Raw genomic sequence first — 19,132 nt, 5'->3', positions numbered from 1 at the left:
GCATGGTGCCCCAGCCTTCATAGAGACTGGGTGGGTAACTTGGCAAATATCAAAATGAGGAATCAGAGTTTAGGAACAGCTCCCATGTCTTTTCTTTGAAGCTGCCTATTTAGTTTTAGTTATTCCACATTTTCTGCCATCCACTGAGGCTTTGATCATTCAAGGCTTTCCTATAAGATATTTTTTGGTATGGTAGAAGCTAGCTTATCAGTCTCAGCCACTCCCAGGCCAACATGTAGCATTTCCTGCTAACAGTAAGGGCATTTTGGCCATATGACACAAGCATAACCACAGCCCAGTTTTGCCCCAACTATGTTCATGCTATTCTATGCAAGCTAGGATCTCTAGAGACCATCTTGCAAGCCATCATTGTCCACATGCCACCATCAAGGAGATACCTACAGTGTATAGGCACACCCTCAGGAATGACCCATAATATGGACCACTGTTCTAAAATATGACCTTCTATAAGTCCATAGTGGAGGGTCAGGGTGGGGGCAGAAGGACATGAAATCTAGAAGTGATAATTATCTTAACTGTGGCCATTCATAAAACAATTGGAAAGTGCAACATAGTCAGCCAAACTTTCCATCAGTCAAATCTTCCAATTTCATTGTTAAAATGAAACAGAGCTTGACCTGGTTTTTCTGATTATTTTCAATGCACTGAAAATACGAACCTCAGAAAAAAATACAGGCTGTCTGTATGGTTTAAGATTTTAGCAAACCACCAGCAAACTTATAGACTTACAGTTTGGTCTTTGTTACCCTCTTGATGTCCAGTTGCCATTTCGGGAGCCAGGAATGGAAAGTAGAGGAAATCATGCATCCATTCCAAATGCTACATGGAAGATGGTGACACAGCAAGATGGTGTCACTCTTGCAGGGACACTCAAAACATTGACAGGTAGAAGCTGGGGCTGATAAGCCCCTGGCATCTCATAATCACTAGGTGGGAGAATATACTCAGTCTACAAGGGGATATGCATCCCCACCATTTAGTAGCCACAATTATACTTGCCATGGTGAGTTTATGAATGCATGTAGGTTTGAACATCTGGATTTCCCTGAAACTTCAGCCCTTCACAGGGATTCATTGACACTTCTGTAGGACATTTAGTGTATAAGGTGCATAAGCAGGAGGTCCATTTGGGCCCATACGGCTTCTTGAAAATATCTTTGCTCATCCAGCCCAGCCCATATGTGAAGAGTGGGTTTTATGTGTTTATAGCTTTATTTATGACAATGCTGGCCTTTTATGCTTCAAGAAAACTAATTCCATAAGGCTGTTACTTGGGAGCCTTTCAAAGAACAGCCATGTAATCCTCAAAATAGTCCCAGAATTAGATAGATAGATAGATAGATAGATAGATAGATAGATAGATAGATAGATAGATATAGATAGATAGATAGATAGATAGATGACAGATGATAGAGATAGATAGATAGATAGATAGATAGATAAATGAGAGATAAATGAGAGAGAGATGATAGACAGACAGACATTGATAATTTAGATATAGACCTAGACAGACAAATGTCCACTTGTCTATACATACAGTTCATATCCTTCAAGAGGAAAACCAACAAGCCAACTGAAGGCTTGTGTAGTACCAACTCTTTCATGAACCTTATCAAAATAAATATACAATCCATCAATCTTTATGGAGGAGGAGTTCCAAATCCTCAATGCTGCAGCTGAAAAGAAGCACTGCCATTAGAGATCGTCTGCTACGGACCAGGGAAAGAGAGTTTGTGCCAGGGTGGAAAAGTCTATCCTAGAACAGTTTTGGCTTTTGCAGCGATAGACAAAATATTGATGCCACCTGCACTGCTTGTGAAGGCCTCCACATTTTTCTTCCCAGGGTTGTACTGCTGGCTTATAAAATGTTAGATTTATGCAGGACTTTGTTAATATTGGGAATCAAAGTGCTGCTGTAACGCCAGAGGATTTTGTTTGGAACAATGGATTCTGTGTCCAAATCTTTACTTTCAGGTTTCTTGCAATGGAAGAGAACGGCGATACTGTTTTTAACACTCACAGAATTCCCATACTTCTTGATGACATTGTGAACCGATGTCTGAACTACTTTTCTTGGGTCAATCATCATCTTCCTGTTCCTGACTGCAGGGAGGTATTTTGGTTGCCTGTAGACATATTCAAGGATGTTTTCTCCAGGCACGGTGTGCCAAGATGAGACCTTGAATGGACTTGTGGAAAATAGACTATTACCGTACACGTGGTTTTCAAACAGGAAAACCCCATCTTCTGGATTCTCCTTTTCCAGTCTTTGCATTAGGGATTTCCAGTCTGCGTCCTTAACGGGGAGAATCACTTCATCAGCATCAATAAGCGCTACATATTTGCTTCTGTACATATTATGGTAAATGCAGTCATTCAAGGCCGTGATTTGCCCGTAGTAGCCAATATCTTTGCCTTCCATGGAGTGATGCCAGCGAGATGAAACTTTCAGGTACAAGTGGATTGGCCAAGGAATTATTTCAACAGTGCCTTCGGAGATATAATATTCTAGGACTTGCTCCAACAGCGGGCTGCAACTGTTCTTATAAATCATCACCTTCTGCGCCCCCAGGATTTTATACAACTCTATGCTCTGTACAAACTGCAAGACGTTATTGTATTCTCCAAACATGGTAGAAATGCACACGGTGAACTCCAGAGTGGGGTTCTCCGAGCGGAGGTTTTGGATTTGAAATAAGGGCAGCTGGCTGGCCTCTGGATCAGCGGAGGGGTGGACAGAGATGAACTGGGGGTCACAGTCTTGTGGCTCAAGGCAAAGCAAATCTGCCGTGCCATAAGGGAATTCAAATCGGTCGGAGTGGATGTCTATCTCAGCCTTCACGATAACAGTACGGTTACTATTTTGACAGCAAAACACACAGTAGAGTTCCTTGACTTTTTCATGGTGAACAATACTCAGAACGCGGATGAAATTTCCGTCCCTCTTGTCGGAATAGGGGGCTATGATAAAGCTGTTTTTATCTCGGAGTGGGGTGATGGTGGCATTAGTTAAATAGCCTTGGCCTTTACAAGAACGATTGCCATGGTGTTCCTGCCCTGCCTTTGCAACCACCTTATCCTGCAGGGCATTCATCTTCCAGTAGTAGGTCACAAAGAGGGACAGAAAAATGAAGAAAAACAACATAAATCTATATGCTGCGTTAACCTGTTTCCCACAGACGAACATTGCTAATGCTCCTGCTATCCTTCCTATTCAGTATTCCTTTTAATTTAGCCTAATAAGTAAAAGAAAGGGAGAGAAAAAAGAGAAAAGGCATCAATTTATCCATATAATAATGTAATGGGAAGTTCATAGCCTGCTTTACTTTAACACATTTTGTCGCTTAGTAAGCTGGTCATTTAATAATCTAGAGTGGAATAAATTAATTCATTTGTAAATTAAATAAATAAAAATAAATAAAATGGGGGAGCCTTTTTATCCTGGAACATAGTATCTCCTAGGATCAAGTAGCTGTAAGCATCTTTTTCTGGCTGAGAAACTGTGTCCCTTCTTCTTTCAACTTTGTGGAATCAGAATTGTCAAGGTCAAGCTGGCCATGGAAGTGAGGAAAGACCTGGGGTGTCTCCAGAGTTCTGGTCCTGCAAATGCTCTACTGTCCCATTTATGACATGTTATGGTGTTCCCATCTCCCATGGATACTAGTTGCACCTTGCCATTCCCCCCCGCTTCCTTTAACAGCTGGGGAATACATGAGAGGATAGGCTTGTCCTACCATTCCTGAGTAGGAATCAGGTAATTTAGCCACATGTATAGAAAGACATCCTTCTGTGGGGAGAGAGGAAGGGAACAACAGGGCAATTGGCTGAACACTTACTCAGAGGAAAGACATTTTATGCTTTCTCTTTTACCCTCCCTTTTAAGTCTGTCTGGGAGGTATTTTGAGATTTGGGCCAGCTAACTGAGTACTAGATTTTTGCCATCTGAGTGCTAACTATTCTCTTCGTTGAATTGTTTAAGTTGCTACGCTTTGTGTATACTTAGCCTGGTCAGATTCTCGGAGACTGCCTGGACAAGTCATTGTACTACACTACGCAAAACTGGCTCTATATTTGTAAATAAAGTATTACGTTTTTTAAAAAAAAATATTTGTTAAATATTTAAATATTCATTTAAAATATTTTTAAGCTGTAAAACCTCCAGAACAGCTAAAAGTAGAGTTGGGTTTGTGTGTTTGTGGCTGTTAATAGCCTCGATCATACAAACACAACTCCATTTTTAGCTGTTCTGGAGGTTTTACAGAAGGACAGCTGAACAATGGTTAAAATAAATAAAAAGTCCATAGGATCCACAACAGCTATGCAGTTTCATGGCAGGCCTTTAGGGAATATTTTATCGTCTATTTTGGCTGATTGATGAACAGATCTAGACCCTTCTTTGCCATCCGAGGATTTGCAATGCCTTTGTCAGCAAACAGATACTTGTGTCTGATCTATGTTGTAAAATATAGGGGCTAATCAAAAGATCAATCTCAGATATGCAGATGATACCACTTTGATGGCTGAAAGTGAAGAGGAACTGAGGAGCCTTATGATGAAGGTGAAAGAAGAAAGTGCAAAAGCTGGCTTGCAGCTAAACCTCAAAAAAACCAAGATTATGGCAACCAGCTTGATTGATAACTGGCAAATAGAGGGAGAAAATGTAGAAGCAGTGAAAGACTTTGTATTCCTAGGTGCAAAGATTACTGCAGATGCTGACTGCAGTCAGGAAATCAGAAGACGCTTAATCCTTGGGAGAAGAGCAATGACAAATCTCGATAAAATAGTTAAGAGCAGAGACATCACACTGACAACAAAGGCCCGCATAGTTAAAGCAATGGTGTTCCCTGTAGTAACATATGGCTGCGAGAGCTGGACCATAAGGAAGGCTGAGCGAAGGAAGATCAATGCTTTTGAACTGTGGTGTTGGAGGAAAATTCTGAGAGTGCCTTGGACTGCAAGAAGATCAAACCAGTCCATCCTCCAGGAAATAAAGCCAGACTGCTCACTTGAGGGAATGATATTAAACGCAAAACTGAAATACTTTGGCCACATAATGAGAAGACAGGACACCCTGGAAAAGATGCTGATGCTAGGGAGAGTGGAAGGCAAAAGGAAGAGGGGCCGACCAAGGGCAAGATGGATGGATGACATTCTAGAGGTGACGGACTCGTCCCTGGGGGAGCTGGGGATGTTGACGACCGACAGGAAGCTCTGGCGTGGGCTGGTCCATGAAGTCACGAAGAGTCGGAAGCGACTAAACGAATAAACAACAACAATCAAAAGATAAGAGCAGGTATAACAAGACAGGAAGATCACACCCAGCGGTTAAGGAACACAGCCCAGTTATATTGCCTTACCAAGGTTTTCATTTTTTCCTCTGACCACCAGCTCCCCTTCTTTCGCTTACCTTCTGCAGCTGTTTTTCCCAAGAGTAGTAGATTGCTGAGATTGGATGATGAACGTTCTAACTTCTACGGGAAGTTGGATATAATAAGACTTGGCACAACCCAGGGGGGGAAGAAAAATCCAACACAAATTCCTGACTGTAGGCTTTATTTGTTTTCTATGTAGATAGGAGACTCTTGAAGCAAAGCTTCTTCAATTAGCTGGAGTAGCTCCCAGTTCCCAACTCCACTTCTGGAGAGCTCCCAACTATCCAATAGAGGTTCTTGGGGAGACCCAGATTCTTTTCCACTATTTTCTGAGACTACCCTCCGTTTTATAAAGATCAGACAGTTTTTATCACCAGTGGAGGAAGTGGTTGGAGTATCAGGTTGCGTGTACATGGTAAAGAGTCATATCTGAACTGCGCAGATATGTATTGTGCATCTGAGCCTGCCGTTGGGTTTCTGGCATGCCGGCTTGATTCCTTATGCCAAGCTACCACCTTCCACGTGTCTGACACTACAACTCCCATCATCCAGTCAGGATGGAAAGACGGGAGCTGTAATGGAACACACCCCAAAGCCCCCAAGTTCCGGCTGAGCCCACGGGCAGCACACTCTTGCCAGCTGCCATCATAGGTTAGGCTATTTCTCTTGCTCCAGATCCAGCCTGCTGAAATATTCATCTCATGATATTGCAGAGTAAGCTTGCCAACAGAATAAAGTCTTGTCAAAGACGATGTATTTTTCTTTGCCATTTGATTAAATATATGCAGTTTGGTTTGGGTGATTAAAATGCACGGCCATAGAACAAATACTAAATGTATACGTGACATGCATGCCAATAACACACTGCTTATCCTGGAGCACATATTACCCTTATCGGGCAAATGTTGCCCCACATAGCTCCACAGCTGTTTTAAGATTCTTCCATTCAAAGGGGGCATATTTTATTCCTGCAGCTTGCAAGGTTTTTCTCACTAAGGTTACTTCTCAGCTTCTTTATGGTGTTCGGATCTGCATTTTTACAGTTTAATCCCCTGGACGCGGTTCAGGCAATGTTATGTCAAGGGTAGAAATAGAATAAATATTAGGGAGTAAAGGAAAGGGGAGAAGATGGACGGGGACAAATTTAAAAATAAATAAACAAACAAACAAATTTTCCTTTTTTTCAACTCACTTTCATATTTCTCTTGACCTACCCAGTTCTCACATCCTTTTAACAATAGCCAGCAGAAGTACATTCTTAGCCACTGTCATTTTTACTTCTTTTGACAAACATTCCTTCCTGGGAACAGGTCTACTTACTACCCTCTACTTTTCTACCTATGTTTATACAGGCAGTCCTCGTTTAGCGACCACAATTGGGACCGGCAACTTGGCTGTTAAGTGGAGCGGTTGCTAAGTGAAACCACGACGGTGCTTATGATCTTATTATTTATTTATTTGTTTGTTTGTTTGTTTATTTAATTTCTATAGCTTCTTACTTCAGCTTTCCTTTGCTTTACAGACCTGCCAAGGTTGTAAATGCGAGGATTGGTCGCAAAGTTACTTTTTCATCACCGCTGTAACTGCGGACGGTTGCTAAACGAGGCAGTCGCTAAATGAGACCACCCCTAGGGCTTCAAATGTCTAACTCCAGTTTTGTGTCTTTCATGAACATTTTATCAAGTGCACAAATGCACTTTTCTCCATTTATGTACACAGGCTGTTCCCACGTTATGGAAGAGTTCTACCCCAGAAGCCTGCGCATAAACCAGTTCTTCTCTGTGTTAGATCATGCACTGCATTCACACGAAAATGTAAGGTCTGGCTTATGTAAGCCAGGGCAGGTAACCTGGAGACTGCTTCTAACTTGCTATCATTCACTCCATTCTAACCATCAAACATGGCTACCTTGGCCTTCAGTGTATTAAATTTCAGATCCATATTCCTTGCTGCGTCATACAGCCTGTCTAATATTCACAAGTCATTCAGGTTGTTGTTCCCCTGCGTTCAACACACTGTAACCAGCACACCTCTAACATCACCAGAAGCATCCTGTATACATTTATCCAAAAATACACCAATCAACAGGACATCCACAAGCTTACCTGCTCGCCACTCGGTGTCCAACCATTTGCTAAGTATTCTCAAGCTCGCATAAGTTCCATCGTATGCGGCTCTCACCGCATGTGACATTCGCCTTTCAACCACACCTTTGGGCAACATTTTGAAGTCCAACCCTATTCGCTTTACTGCATGCGTTCTCTAAATCCGCAAACGTGAGGCAATCCTCCCTTCTCACGGTCATCTATTTGTGGGTAAAATAATTTAACTGATATATTTCCACAGTTTCCCAGTGCCATTCAAATGTCTGCCAGAGAGTAAATCCAAGATGGGCTCAACTGGTTCTGTGCATATGGGTCTGCCCCCCAAATTGTGACATTTAGCATCTCTTCCTCAAAACCCTGATTTCCGAGAGTTCACCAAGATCACCAGGGCAGATAAGCAAACATTTTGTTTTAAAAGGTTAAGGAGGGATTTCTTTCAGGGCTGTGTGGTGCATCGGCCTACAAATATGAGTGGAGCCCCAGATGTATGGGGACACCCCTTTTCTCTCTCCCCAACAAGCAAGGCATAGGAAAGGGGCAGTTTTCTCTTACCAAAAGTGGTTTCTGCAGTTTGAAATTAGGCAGAGGCCTGGGGCCCCAGTTGTCCACCAACTGATTTAAGTGATTAACTGGATCTTCTGAAATCAGAACAAAGTCAACTGAAGCTCTGCTTGACACTTCAAAATCCTTCCTTCCTCCCTTCCTCCCTCCCTTCCCAAGATAGATATACAGTACTGTGTGCATAAAATCAGGTGGAGATGTTGTATGCATGTCAGAATATAAACTTAAGAATCGGAAGAATCATCTATCACGTTCTGGCTTGAAACAGACATCAAGAAACATATATGCACATACACTCTCTCTCACACACACTGAATGGGTTTCGTTTAATTAAAATGTAATGTGTTTTTTTAATGCAATCTCTTATGGCACCCTTGTAAAAATAAATATCCAGAACAGCAACACATGCATTCTTATTCCAGCCATGTGTTTTGGATGCCAGAACTCAACAGAACTTTCTGATCTATCCCCAAATATTCTTCTCTTCAGGTGCAAAATTGCTGCAAAGGAGAAAGGAAGGTACTCGTTCATAATGTTAAGCCATTATGAGCTGGAAACTTTTTATTTATTTGATTTGTCATATTTCTCTACAGCCCATCTTGAATTACCACAACTCTGACAGGTTTTGCTATTTTTTTACAATCTCTTTTATGAGCAGATCTTCTTTCAATGTACTGCTCTTTCCATCCAGTAGAGGCCTAATTTTTTTCTGCAGGTACACACCCTTTCAGATCCCCTGATTTTTACTGCCCCTGATTTTCAATGTTTTTCTTGCACATTGAAACCAAAAGGCTTGTGTCAACAACTCACCCATGGGATTATTACATTATTTCAAGGACCTGCAGGCCCTAGAAAGGAACTCGATCGATAGTTTTAAAGTTTGGCTTTAGGCGACCACAAAATGTAAAAAACAGGGAAAATAAAAGGATTGGCAAATCCAGATCTCAAGAACTTGTGGGTTTAAGATATGCCTCGGCAAAGGCCATGTCATCCAGAACGCTATGCAATGCTCTAAAATACTTATTTTAAAATATTTTAGCAACGGTTTCCATTTAGGAAGTTATTTGAGGTAATTCCCACCCCTTTCCAATATTGGAGATAAAGAGGAAGAAAGATGTTTCACCTGATCTAACACAAGAGAGGTATAACTGCAGGTGGGAATGGAACCTTGGTAGATATATCTTCCAAAACAGTTGAGTACATCAACGGAAATCTTGTAAGATCTTGCTTCTCTTCTTCAAGGAAATAAAGTTCTACATTCGAGGCAGGTATAACAGTATTAGCCTAATCATTCCCCTATGTTACACAAAACTAATTTGCAAAGATTGAGACACTATCCAATTTTTAAGCACCGTTTGGACTCTGGGAATCAACATCTTTCAGAGTGATTTATCTTTTTTTTCAAATCTCTACTGATAGTCCCAGCAATCATCAGCCTGTGTTGCAGTCTAGAGCTTGCAAAGAACACCAACTAATCAGAACTTATCTCATGCATTTAGGCTGGTCACCAGCTGTGGGTTCCTTCCCCAAATAATGAATTAACAAAAAATTTATTCATGCCCTTTAAAAAAATAAAATACATTTCAAGTATCCTCCGCTCCAACACATTCAACCATTTTTTCTGGATGTTTTTACATCTGCCTGGTAAGTGTGCATGAAGTCATCTGAGAGGGGCTGTAAAATAATGTAAATGAATGCATTTATGAGTCTCAGAAAGTCTTTTTAAGTGCCTATGGAGTTACACCGCCTTTCTTCCATTATTGCTTATGGACTGTCTATTACATCATTCAGTGTAGTCAACCGAAGTGCAATGTTATGAGACAATACAACAAATATCATTGCGTTTGAAAATCTTGTCTTTTGGAATAGCTGTGATTATGCTGACGTGTTCCTAAACTGCTGGCGGCGATGATCATCCCTAGACTTGGTAACACAGATTCCCAGGACTTTGGAAGTTGACAGCAGTGGTGTATCTCCCTTGGATTTGAATGAAAATGGAACTGTAAAAATGGAACTGTAAAAATGGAACTGCAACTGACTGTAAAACTGATGTGGGGAATAGCAAGAATTCACTCCCATAAAAAATGGACTGGCCTCATTGGCTGTGAAACTGTAACTGAACTTTTCCATCAAGTAATAACAATAATATAACAATAATTGGAGTTTTTTGGGGGGAAGGGAAAGTGGGTGGCAGGAGTCATAGAAATGTTTTTAAAATGGGGAAGCTTTGGCATTTTGAAAAATGCTACTAGATCTGGTGTTTCCCTGGTAGATTAAAAAGAATAGTAGGATACACTGAATGCATAATTTTTTCTGTCCTCCAAACTTTAAAGACCAATTCCGGTTAGAAAGGTAGTGACCATCAAGATAACTTTGCAAGATTTAAATTATGAACCTCAACCTCAGATGCCCTTTAAATTTTTAAATCATTTCTCGGGCATGACCTTCTTGAAGTTAGTGAAGGCTGAACTCTTCCAGAGAGCTTTTGGGATATGATTGTTCACCATCTATCATCATCATCATCATCCCTGGATTTCATATTCCCTTCTCTATCATGTCATGTCAGAAGGAAATGAAATGATGAAATGGGTAGCAGGAATAACTACCTTCTCTGGTGATCATCACAAAGTAGTTGTAAAGGATTTGTGTATATAAATCTATTGTCCTTCAATGTTCCCATATGCACACTCTTTGAAAAGATAGTTATCCATTTAGTGGTATCTGAAAATGATTATATGGAACCTTGTAGCCCCATCTTCAGTAAAGCAAGTTTTCAAATGTTGGCACAGATGAACAAACATATTTACCCAAGTGGGCGTGTTACAGAATTTTACCATGAATATCCTGAAATATTTTTCAAGGGAAGTTCCAGGCAGAACTTCCATGTTCCACATCTCCATTTAGCCCTACATTATGCCTAAAATGGATTTTGTCTCAAGGCTTAATAAGCAGTTGCCATGGACATTTCCCATCCATTCTCTAGACATTCCTACAGATTCTTGGCTGAACCCACTGTTTATTTCCTATTTATTTCTCTCTTTGGCTTCCCATTTTTCAGTCGAATACAGATCCACTAGAAGACTTGTCTTTTTTCCCTTGATTGGTAATGCTAGGCATGTTTGGAGAGATATCGGTCCCAGTGATTCAAGAAGAGTTACTGCACTAAAGATCAAGCAAAAACATAGCAGTAGAATTCTAAAAATAAAATGAATCCATCATAAATAAACAGAGAGATAAAGAATGAGCACAGACTAAGACCTTATGGGAAAAACTAACCCATCAACCAAGATATGGTGCAACATTAATACTTTAATGGAACATCATCAAAAGACTAAACATTAGTCTTCATGGAAGAGGGGCTTAAGATGTGATGCTGCATCCGATAAGGAGCATTTTTTTCCTGAAGTAGAAAGAGTGTCAAGGTAGATCATGCAATTAAGAGGTATATTACAGAGCTGTATATATAAAAAAAAATCCTCCCTGCATTAAAATGATTCCATTCTTTTTTGAAACGTCCAGCCATCTAGACACTGAGTATGCACATGCTATCTGTGAAGGGATCAACTTTTTTGCCATTATGCTGGGCCATTGGGTCCTAAAATGCTGGATTTAAGCAAGGCATTGTTAACTTTTGCAATCAAAGTTTTGTTATATCTCCAGAATATTGAGTCTCGAATCAAAGCGTTGTCAGGCAAATCTTTACGTTCAGGGATCCTGCAATGGAAGTTAATGGCAAGATGATTAGAAACCTGGATGGAATCTCCATACGATTTGAGAATAGAATGGACTGATGTCTGAATTACTTTCCTTGGATCAACGATCATTTTCCTGTTATTGAAATCATCAATTCTATTTGGTTCTTTGTGGATATGTTCAAACATGTTGACTCCTGGCACCATTCTCCATGATGAGAAGTTGAAGGGAGTTGTGGAAACCACAGTCTTACGGAATACTTGGTTTTCAAACAGGAAAACCCCATCTTCTGGATTCTCCTTTTCCAGTCTTTGCATTAGGGATTTCCAGTCTGCATCCTTAATGGGGAGAATCACTTCATCAGCATCAATAAGCACTACATATTTGCTTCTGTACATATTATGGTAAACGCAGTCATTCAAGGCCGTGATTTGCCCATAGTAGCCAATATCTTTCTCATCCATGGAGTGATGCCAGTAAGATGAAACTTTCAGGTACAAGTGGATTGGCCAAGGAATTATTTCAACAGTGCCTTCGGAGATATAATATTCTAGGACTTGCTCCAACAGCGGGCTGCAACTGTTCTTATAAATCATCACCTTCTGCGCCCCCAGGATTTTATACAACTCTATGCTCTGTACAAACTGCAAGACGTTACTGTATTCTCCAAACATGGTAGAAATGCACACGGTGAACTCCAGAGTGGGGTTCTCCGAGCGGAGGTTTTGGATTTGAAATAAGGGCAGCTGGCTGGCCTCTGGATCAGCGGAGGGGTGGACAGAGATGAACTGGGGGTCGCAGCCTTGTGGCTCAAGGCAAAGCAAATCTGCCATGCCATAAGGGAATTCAAATCGGTCGGAGTGGATGTCTATCTCAGCCTTCACGATAACAGTACGGTTACTATTTTGACAGCAAAACATGCAGTAGAGTTCCTTGACTTTTTCATGGTGAACAATACTCAGAACGCGGATGAAATTTCCGTCCCTCTTGTCGGAATAGGGGGCTATGATAAAGCTGTTTTTATCTCGGAGTGGGGTGATGGTGGCGTTAGTTAAATAGCCTTGGCCTTTACAAGAATGACTGTGAAGCTTCTCTTGGTGAGTGCTTCCATTCACAGGATACCAGTCTCTGCTTTTCCTCCAATAATACGACAAAAAACATAACGTGAGTACAAAAAGGAAGCTGAAAATTCCAGCCGGTGAGCCATTCTTTTTCCTGCAGATGATCATTCCCGAAACGCCTGCAGTTGTTCGTTTTGTATTCCATTTGATTTGGTCTAATAAGAGGAGGAAGAAAAAAGAGTTACTGCTTGTTCTGCAAGATAAATTCTAAAGTTTGGAGAAGTTTTCAGTTCTCCTTTCTGTCCCAACCACCTAAATGGGAGCTAGACAGGAAACTAGACTTAATGTTGGGGCAGGAAATCACCTGCTGCGTCCCCATCACTCTAGTCTTAGTGCAGAAGGTTCTGCCGACATCTACCAGGGACGTCAAGTTGATTGGATTGTTGTTTTTTTTAAAGAAACCACATTTGTTTCACTTTTCTTCTCTGTAAACATACGTACTGTATGTGTTATTCTGAAGGAAAGGCTTCTAAATCCACCCAATCTACTGTAAATGAATAGCATTTAATCCTATGGCAAATGCTGAGAAAATTAATTGTTTTCTGGCACCTTGACATGTAACAAATGTATTATCACCTAAACTTTGGTAAATCTTTTAGATACCATATGAAACATCTGTTTTTGCTGGAAGGGACTCAAGGCTACCCTTCTAGAAACTGCTTGCAGTAACCAGGAAGATGGCATTAAAAATCCCATCATGTAAAATGTTGTTATAACTTTTTACTTTACATACTATCTTTTTCCCCTCCCAGAAGGTAGCACCCCTGGCTGACCATTATCTGGGTCTGGGCACTAAGCAGGGATAGTCTGGTTAGTACTTGACTTGGAGACCATCAGAAGGTTCTGAGGCTGTTGGAAAGTTGGAAAAAACCCTCTGGAAGAAGGTGAAGCAGTTTAATAGTGTTGAAAGATGAAAACATGGATGTTTACAGAAAGCAGCTGACCCAAGGACATCTCCAGAAGCTTCATGGCTGAGGTGGGGTTTGAATCAGGGTTAAGTTTAGCCCAATCATCTATTCCTACATCGCCCAAACTTTGCATTATTAGCAATTTAAAAAAATATTGTTGAAGAGAAAAAAAGCAACAGAGAAAGGAAATAAGAATGGGGAATGGATATGGTGATAGGGCAGCCTCTGCCTACGGTATCTCTCATGAAGGTCATCAACCACCTGTGATCATCTCCCACCAGGAGATCATTGCCAAGAACTTTTGTAGGAATGGAAAGGTGGAACTAATAGGCAGTAAATAGGGCTAAGGAAAAGTTGGCAGAGATTCCTGGCTGCTGGCTCTTTGTGAAAGGAGGTCATTCTATTGACTACATGGGGTGTGTATTTGTGCCCCGAAGGCAGGCAGGCAGGCTTTTATGGCACATTGGGACCACAGTAAAAGACAGGAAAACAGTAAAAGGTTAATTTGAGCATAACAGACAGAAGAGGAGAGCAGAGAGGAAGGGAAGTGAGGTGAGGTGAGGTGAAATGAAGAACTTAACTACTGAGTCGAAGATGTTGATATGTCCACAGAGTGCTTCAAGAGTGACAGCTGAAGCCCAACTATACAAATTAAGATGTAATAGGAAAGAGAAGAGCCAGCCCTTTGCAATTCAGAAGGACATTCAGAAGTGACCCAAATAAGAACACCTCCCCCCTGTTTATGTACACCACCATTTATTTTTTGTATGTTTTGTAATAAAGCATTCTTTTTCTAATAAAAGCCACATGTCCTGCCTGGTTGTTGCCATCCCTTAGACTGAAAGGACTGGGGACAGTTTCATAACTTCTTGCATGTGAAACAACTAAGTGTAGTTTCATCTTACACTATATAATATATATATTCAATGGATGGGTGGTTCTGTGCTGTGAGGGAAAGATCAGTAAATTTTTTATTTCTTCTGCAGAGTTAGATATCAATCCATCTCTCAACCAGCAACCTGGGAACAACTGCCTTGCTGCTAACAAACCAGTACATTTATCTAGCATAGCACCTGATTTTTGTCTGACCATGCAGCTCAATGTAAAATAAAGGGGAAATACTTTAATTAAAACAGAAACATCACTAATGACATGTCCATGGTAGAAAGCCATACGTTCATATCATACATCCTGCTGGGGTTTCCAAATGCTATATGACTAAGAGTAATTAAATCACCAGTTTAATCTGTTTAATTTGATGAGCTCCGCCTATAATTAGTGAGAGAAAAAAAGGCAGATGTGATATTTTAAAAATTGCTTTTGATAACAATCATATTTTTAATGTACGTACATATGTATTCCTTTTTTTTTTTTAGTCTCATTTATTTTGGGCATAATGCTAGATTGTGGTTTGAAGTTACATGGATTTGGGCTCCGATGGTCCACCTTCCTCTAATGAAACAAATCTTCTCCACAGCTTCTTGACTCCCACGGAGGTGAAGATTGGGGTGCACCTCCCGCCCTTGTCCTCAACATCATGTACTTTGCTAGGAGTCCTTTGCATATTTATACGTTGAGTTTCGACTTTTGCAAAGGGCAGCCAACTGCATCAAAAAACTGTATGAGGCCCATAAAAACAGAGCTTTCTGTAGAATGTAAGGGGGTGCCCCATTCCAGATAGCCACGGGGGACAATTTATAGATGTTGGGACCTACATGTCCACAAGAATTTCTGAGGATAGCTCATCTTCCCATAATCTAGTGCAGTGTTTCTCAACCTTGGCAACTTTAAGATATTCAACTCCCAGATTTCCCCAGCCAGCATGGGGAATGGCTGGGGAATTCTGGGGGTTGAAGTCCACATATCTTAAAGTTGCCAAGGTTGAAAAACACTGGTCTGGTCTATCCATGCCATCCCATAACATAGATGACCTTCTTCCTAAGGCCTAAGGTCACTTCCCCAACATTTTCCTGTTTCTTTAATTGTGGGAGAACCGTATCAGCCTATCCCAAAGATCGGTAGCGCCTTTTCGGACCAGCACATTTGATTCAAAAGCATACGTTTTCGTGAGCTGCTAATTAGTGCTTGAACATGTCCAAAATGCAGCAAAGTCAACAGAACAAGTCCAGTGTCATCATCAGCACTCTTTTCCTGCTGGGTCTTTTTTCATAAATGGTTGACATTTCTTGTCCTCTTACAGGACGAATGTGAAACACAGCCACCCAAACTAGAATGCTTCAGTGCCAAATGAGCCTTTATTTATTTACTTGAACTGTTTGTACGCTCCGTAAAACATCCACGGCCCTTTTCGCTATTTAAAACAAACAAAGCACTTCTGTAACTTGCACATTTCCTTTGAAATTTCCTGGCAGTTCTGGTTAATGGTGGTTTTGTTTAATCAGTTTCTCCTTTTTCAGCTTCTCTCCGCCACCCTTCACCTTCTTCGTTAGGAAACATTTACTGCTGGTGAAAACAAATATGCTGAGCACAGAGGAGGAGGCGCCAGCTGGAGACCCAATTCTAGACTCCCAAGAAAACAATGCAGCTTTGCTGCTTTATCAAACTTCTCATTATTCATTTCACCAATCCGTTTTGAAGTGAGTCTGTTTCCACTTCTTCCCATCTGTCTGCAAACCCACCCAGTCAGCTACGGCAGCCGTTTCTCCAAGCTATCATGGCTTCTTCATCAATGGCCTCAGCTGCCATCACCCTACCAACATGCTTACTATGGAAAACAGGAGGTACAATTAAACACACCTAAATGAGTACAGGTTGTGCAGGCTGAGATCAGAGATAAATCCGTCTTGCCAGCTCCAAGGCTCTTCTCCCCACCACTTCTGGATCCAGCCTGTGAACACCCATTTCACAATCTCCCAGGAGCAGGATTGCCAGAAAATAAGGCAATATCCCCACCATTGATTAAAGAGCTTTCTAGACAGGTTTAAACAGGCACCGAAGAGGAACAGAGATGGAACTTGCAGGAAAATGTGGCTATCTGCAATCCAAGCTTTCCAGCTCGCTAGCCAAGCCTTGTCCGAATTGAACCCAATCTTTGCTCCCTTTCCTCCCAACAATCACTCACTGTTCAATTATCTGAGCATCTGGGCCACCTCACTCTTCTGTCACTTCTCTGAATCCTCCAGCCAAAATCAGAAACCATTAGCAACATGGCTTAATGACTTAAGTCAGGGATGAAGCTCCCTTGATTGCTACTGTGGTCTGCCTGCTCTCCGCAATGGGTGGGGATGGTGCCCCAAGTGGGTGAGGACACCCCTTCTTTCTCTCTCATTATCCACCCCCCTTTCTCCCTCTTCAATCACTGTCTACAAGGAAGAAAGGGAAAGAGGTATTAGGGTTACAGGCAGACCATTCATTGTTCATGGATTAACTCTCTGTTCCTAGATGTTCCCTTCTGTCTGCAGACGCAGACACATGCTGTGGCGATTTGTTATTTATTGACTTTAGAACTTTGAGATCCCAGCATCTTTAGCTGGGGAAGGGAAGGGAAAGGAAGGGAATCTCTTATCTCTATTTTCAAGTTGTATTTAAGGTAACTCCTGGTATACAGAACATAAATATGCTAAGTAATAAGTAAGGAATGCCTCTCTCAGAAGCGGACTGTCTTCCCTTCATCAAGCTTTCTTTAAGTTAGGGAATGGAGGAGCAAGCAGCAGCAATTTCGGAGTGGTTCCTGTGAAACCTTCAAGAGTTGGAAACCTTGGCCAGTTTTTCTCCCAATCGCCCAGAGATTCTCCACTCCATCTCCACCTCCACTTTCTGCCCACCACCACCAGTCCATGGCTGGCAAATTCACGTACTCACATCACTCCTGTGGCTGGCAGTCATTTCATCTTCACAGCTTTCTGGTGGAGTTGGTTCTGCACACATTTTCCGTCCAGCCTCTCTCACAACAGGAAGGAGTGAGTAAGCAGCCTGCTTCTGAAATTCTTTCTTCATCCTGTTTCAGTGGGTGAATAAGGTCTCAGTTACCTGGACTCTATGAAAATGAAATGATTCCTCCAGCGTCTTTGACAGCTGAGCCCGTTTTCATCCCTGTGTTGTGGTTAGTAGGAGGGACCTATCGTTATTATGCTAAATGAAGGTGGGGGGGGTGTAGGCTGTTTTTTTTAATCTCCTTGTTCTTTGTTGTTGGTGCCTGGGGGGTGTTTTGTTGTGGGTTGGAAGATATGGATGGGTGGGCTGGGACAGAGGAACCCTGGGGAGGGGGGCTGGGGGAGATGTGAGCGTTGGGGGGGGACTATTGGTACAATGAGGGGCAGGGGTAAGTATGATGGGAATCTGAGGGTAGGCTGCACTCGGGGACACAGAGTTATCCCAATGTCTGGCCCTCAGCATTCACCCTCGGGACCAGGTAGGCAGATCCTTAGTGGTCTGGGTTCCGGCTGCTGCTTTTGAGTGCAAGGTTGGTGTGTAATAAATCTGTCCTCATCCATGATCTAATATTGTGGATGAGGGTGCCAACCTGGCCTGCATAACTGAGATGTGGGTGGGCTCGGGGTGGGGGGGATTGACCCTCCGGCTTAAGTTGGTGGTGTACTGCCATCCCGGCTGCCCAGCATCTTCCCTTCTTGAACTGCTGGATTCTGTGGCCAGGTTGGTGGTGGAACCCCTGAGGCTGATGGTCCTTGGGGACTTTAATCTGCCACCTGGTGATGCTGAGTCCAGGGAGGCTCAGAAGTTCATAGCCTCCATGGCAACTATGGACCTGTCCCAAATGATAGAGATGAGTTCCAATCAGTTCCAGTCACTCTTGCTGGGGAGGAGAGATTGCGTCTGTGGATCCTCACAGGTGTGGTGCCTCAGGGCTCAATGCTCTCCCCTCTCCTGTGTAACATCTACATGCAACCACTGGGTAAGGTCATCCCCCAGTTTGGCATTCAGTATCATCAGTTTGCTGATAATGTTCAGCCTTACATCTCAACCCTAAACTGCACAGTGAAGCTCTCGGTATATTGACCCAATGTCTGGAGACTATTCAGGTCTGGATGGGTCAGAGCAGACTTCAGCAAAATCCTGACAAGACTGAGGGGCTGTCTTTGCCCTCCCGGTGGAGTTGGGAATATTACTGATGTTAGATGGGGCTGCATGTCCCCTTCCAAGACAGGTGTGCAAATTGGGAGTCCTTCTGGATTTGCAGCTGCTGCTTGAAGAGCAGGTGGCAGCTGTGGTCAGGAGGCCTTTGCAAAGGTTCACCTGATGTCAGCCTTCCCAGGTAGACCAGACAGGAAACACGACCAGATGAGTTAATTCTAGTTTATTGTAAGGCTACCTTAACAGAATCTTGCAAGTCTGAAAGTACTAATCTCCTGCCATCTCCTTTACCACCCAAG

The 19,132-nt window shown here is 42.1% G+C and overlaps 2 protein-coding genes across 4 annotated transcripts; both read right to left on the bottom strand.

The window, feature by feature from the left end:
* Positions 1-1,761: 1,761 nt before the first annotated feature.
* On the bottom strand, positions 1,762-8,067 carry LOC134506153 (beta-1,4-galactosyltransferase galt-1-like). Its single transcript, XM_063316199.1, has 2 exons — positions 8,051-8,067; positions 1,762-3,257 (listed from the first exon to the last, which is right to left on the bottom strand). The coding sequence occupies exon 2, from the start codon at positions 3,206-3,208 to the stop codon at positions 1,880-1,882; it is 1,329 nt and encodes a 442-aa protein (XP_063172269.1). The 5' UTR covers positions 3,209-3,257; positions 8,051-8,067; the 3' UTR covers positions 1,762-1,879.
* A 3,283-nt stretch (positions 8,068-11,350) lies between these two features.
* On the bottom strand, positions 11,351-17,777 carry LOC134506098 (uncharacterized). Of its 3 annotated transcripts, XM_063316130.1 has the most exons (3): positions 17,604-17,777; positions 16,864-16,918; positions 11,351-13,028 (listed from the first exon to the last, which is right to left on the bottom strand). In XM_063316130.1, the coding sequence occupies exon 3, from the start codon at positions 12,979-12,981 to the stop codon at positions 11,635-11,637; it is 1,347 nt and encodes a 448-aa protein (XP_063172200.1). In that variant the 5' UTR covers positions 12,982-13,028; positions 16,864-16,918; positions 17,604-17,777; the 3' UTR covers positions 11,351-11,634. The 3 variants fall into 3 exon arrangements, with proteins under 3 accessions (XP_063172200.1, XP_063172202.1, XP_063172201.1); XM_063316132.1 differs by lacking the exon at positions 16,864-16,918; XM_063316131.1 differs by lacking the exons at positions 16,864-16,918; positions 17,604-17,777 and adding an exon at positions 13,647-13,934.
* Between the last annotated feature and the right edge of the window lie 1,355 nt (positions 17,778-19,132).

The sequence above is a fragment of the Candoia aspera genome, chromosome 16, assembly GCF_035149785.1.
Source record: "Candoia aspera isolate rCanAsp1 chromosome 16, rCanAsp1.hap2, whole genome shotgun sequence".
Taxonomy (NCBI): domain Eukaryota; kingdom Metazoa; phylum Chordata; class Lepidosauria; order Squamata; family Boidae; genus Candoia; species Candoia aspera.
This window is presented reverse-complemented; position numbering and strand designations above follow the sequence as displayed.

What these genes read in the sequence shown, in the direction of transcription:
- LOC134506153 (XM_063316199.1), bottom strand. Translation starts at nt 3,208, where the DNA reads ATGTTCGTCTGTGGGAAACAGGTTAACGCAGCATATAGATTTATGTTG.
- LOC134506098 (XM_063316130.1), bottom strand. Translation starts at nt 12,981, where the DNA reads ATGATCATCTGCAGGAAAAAGAATGGCTCACCGGCTGGAATTTTCAGC.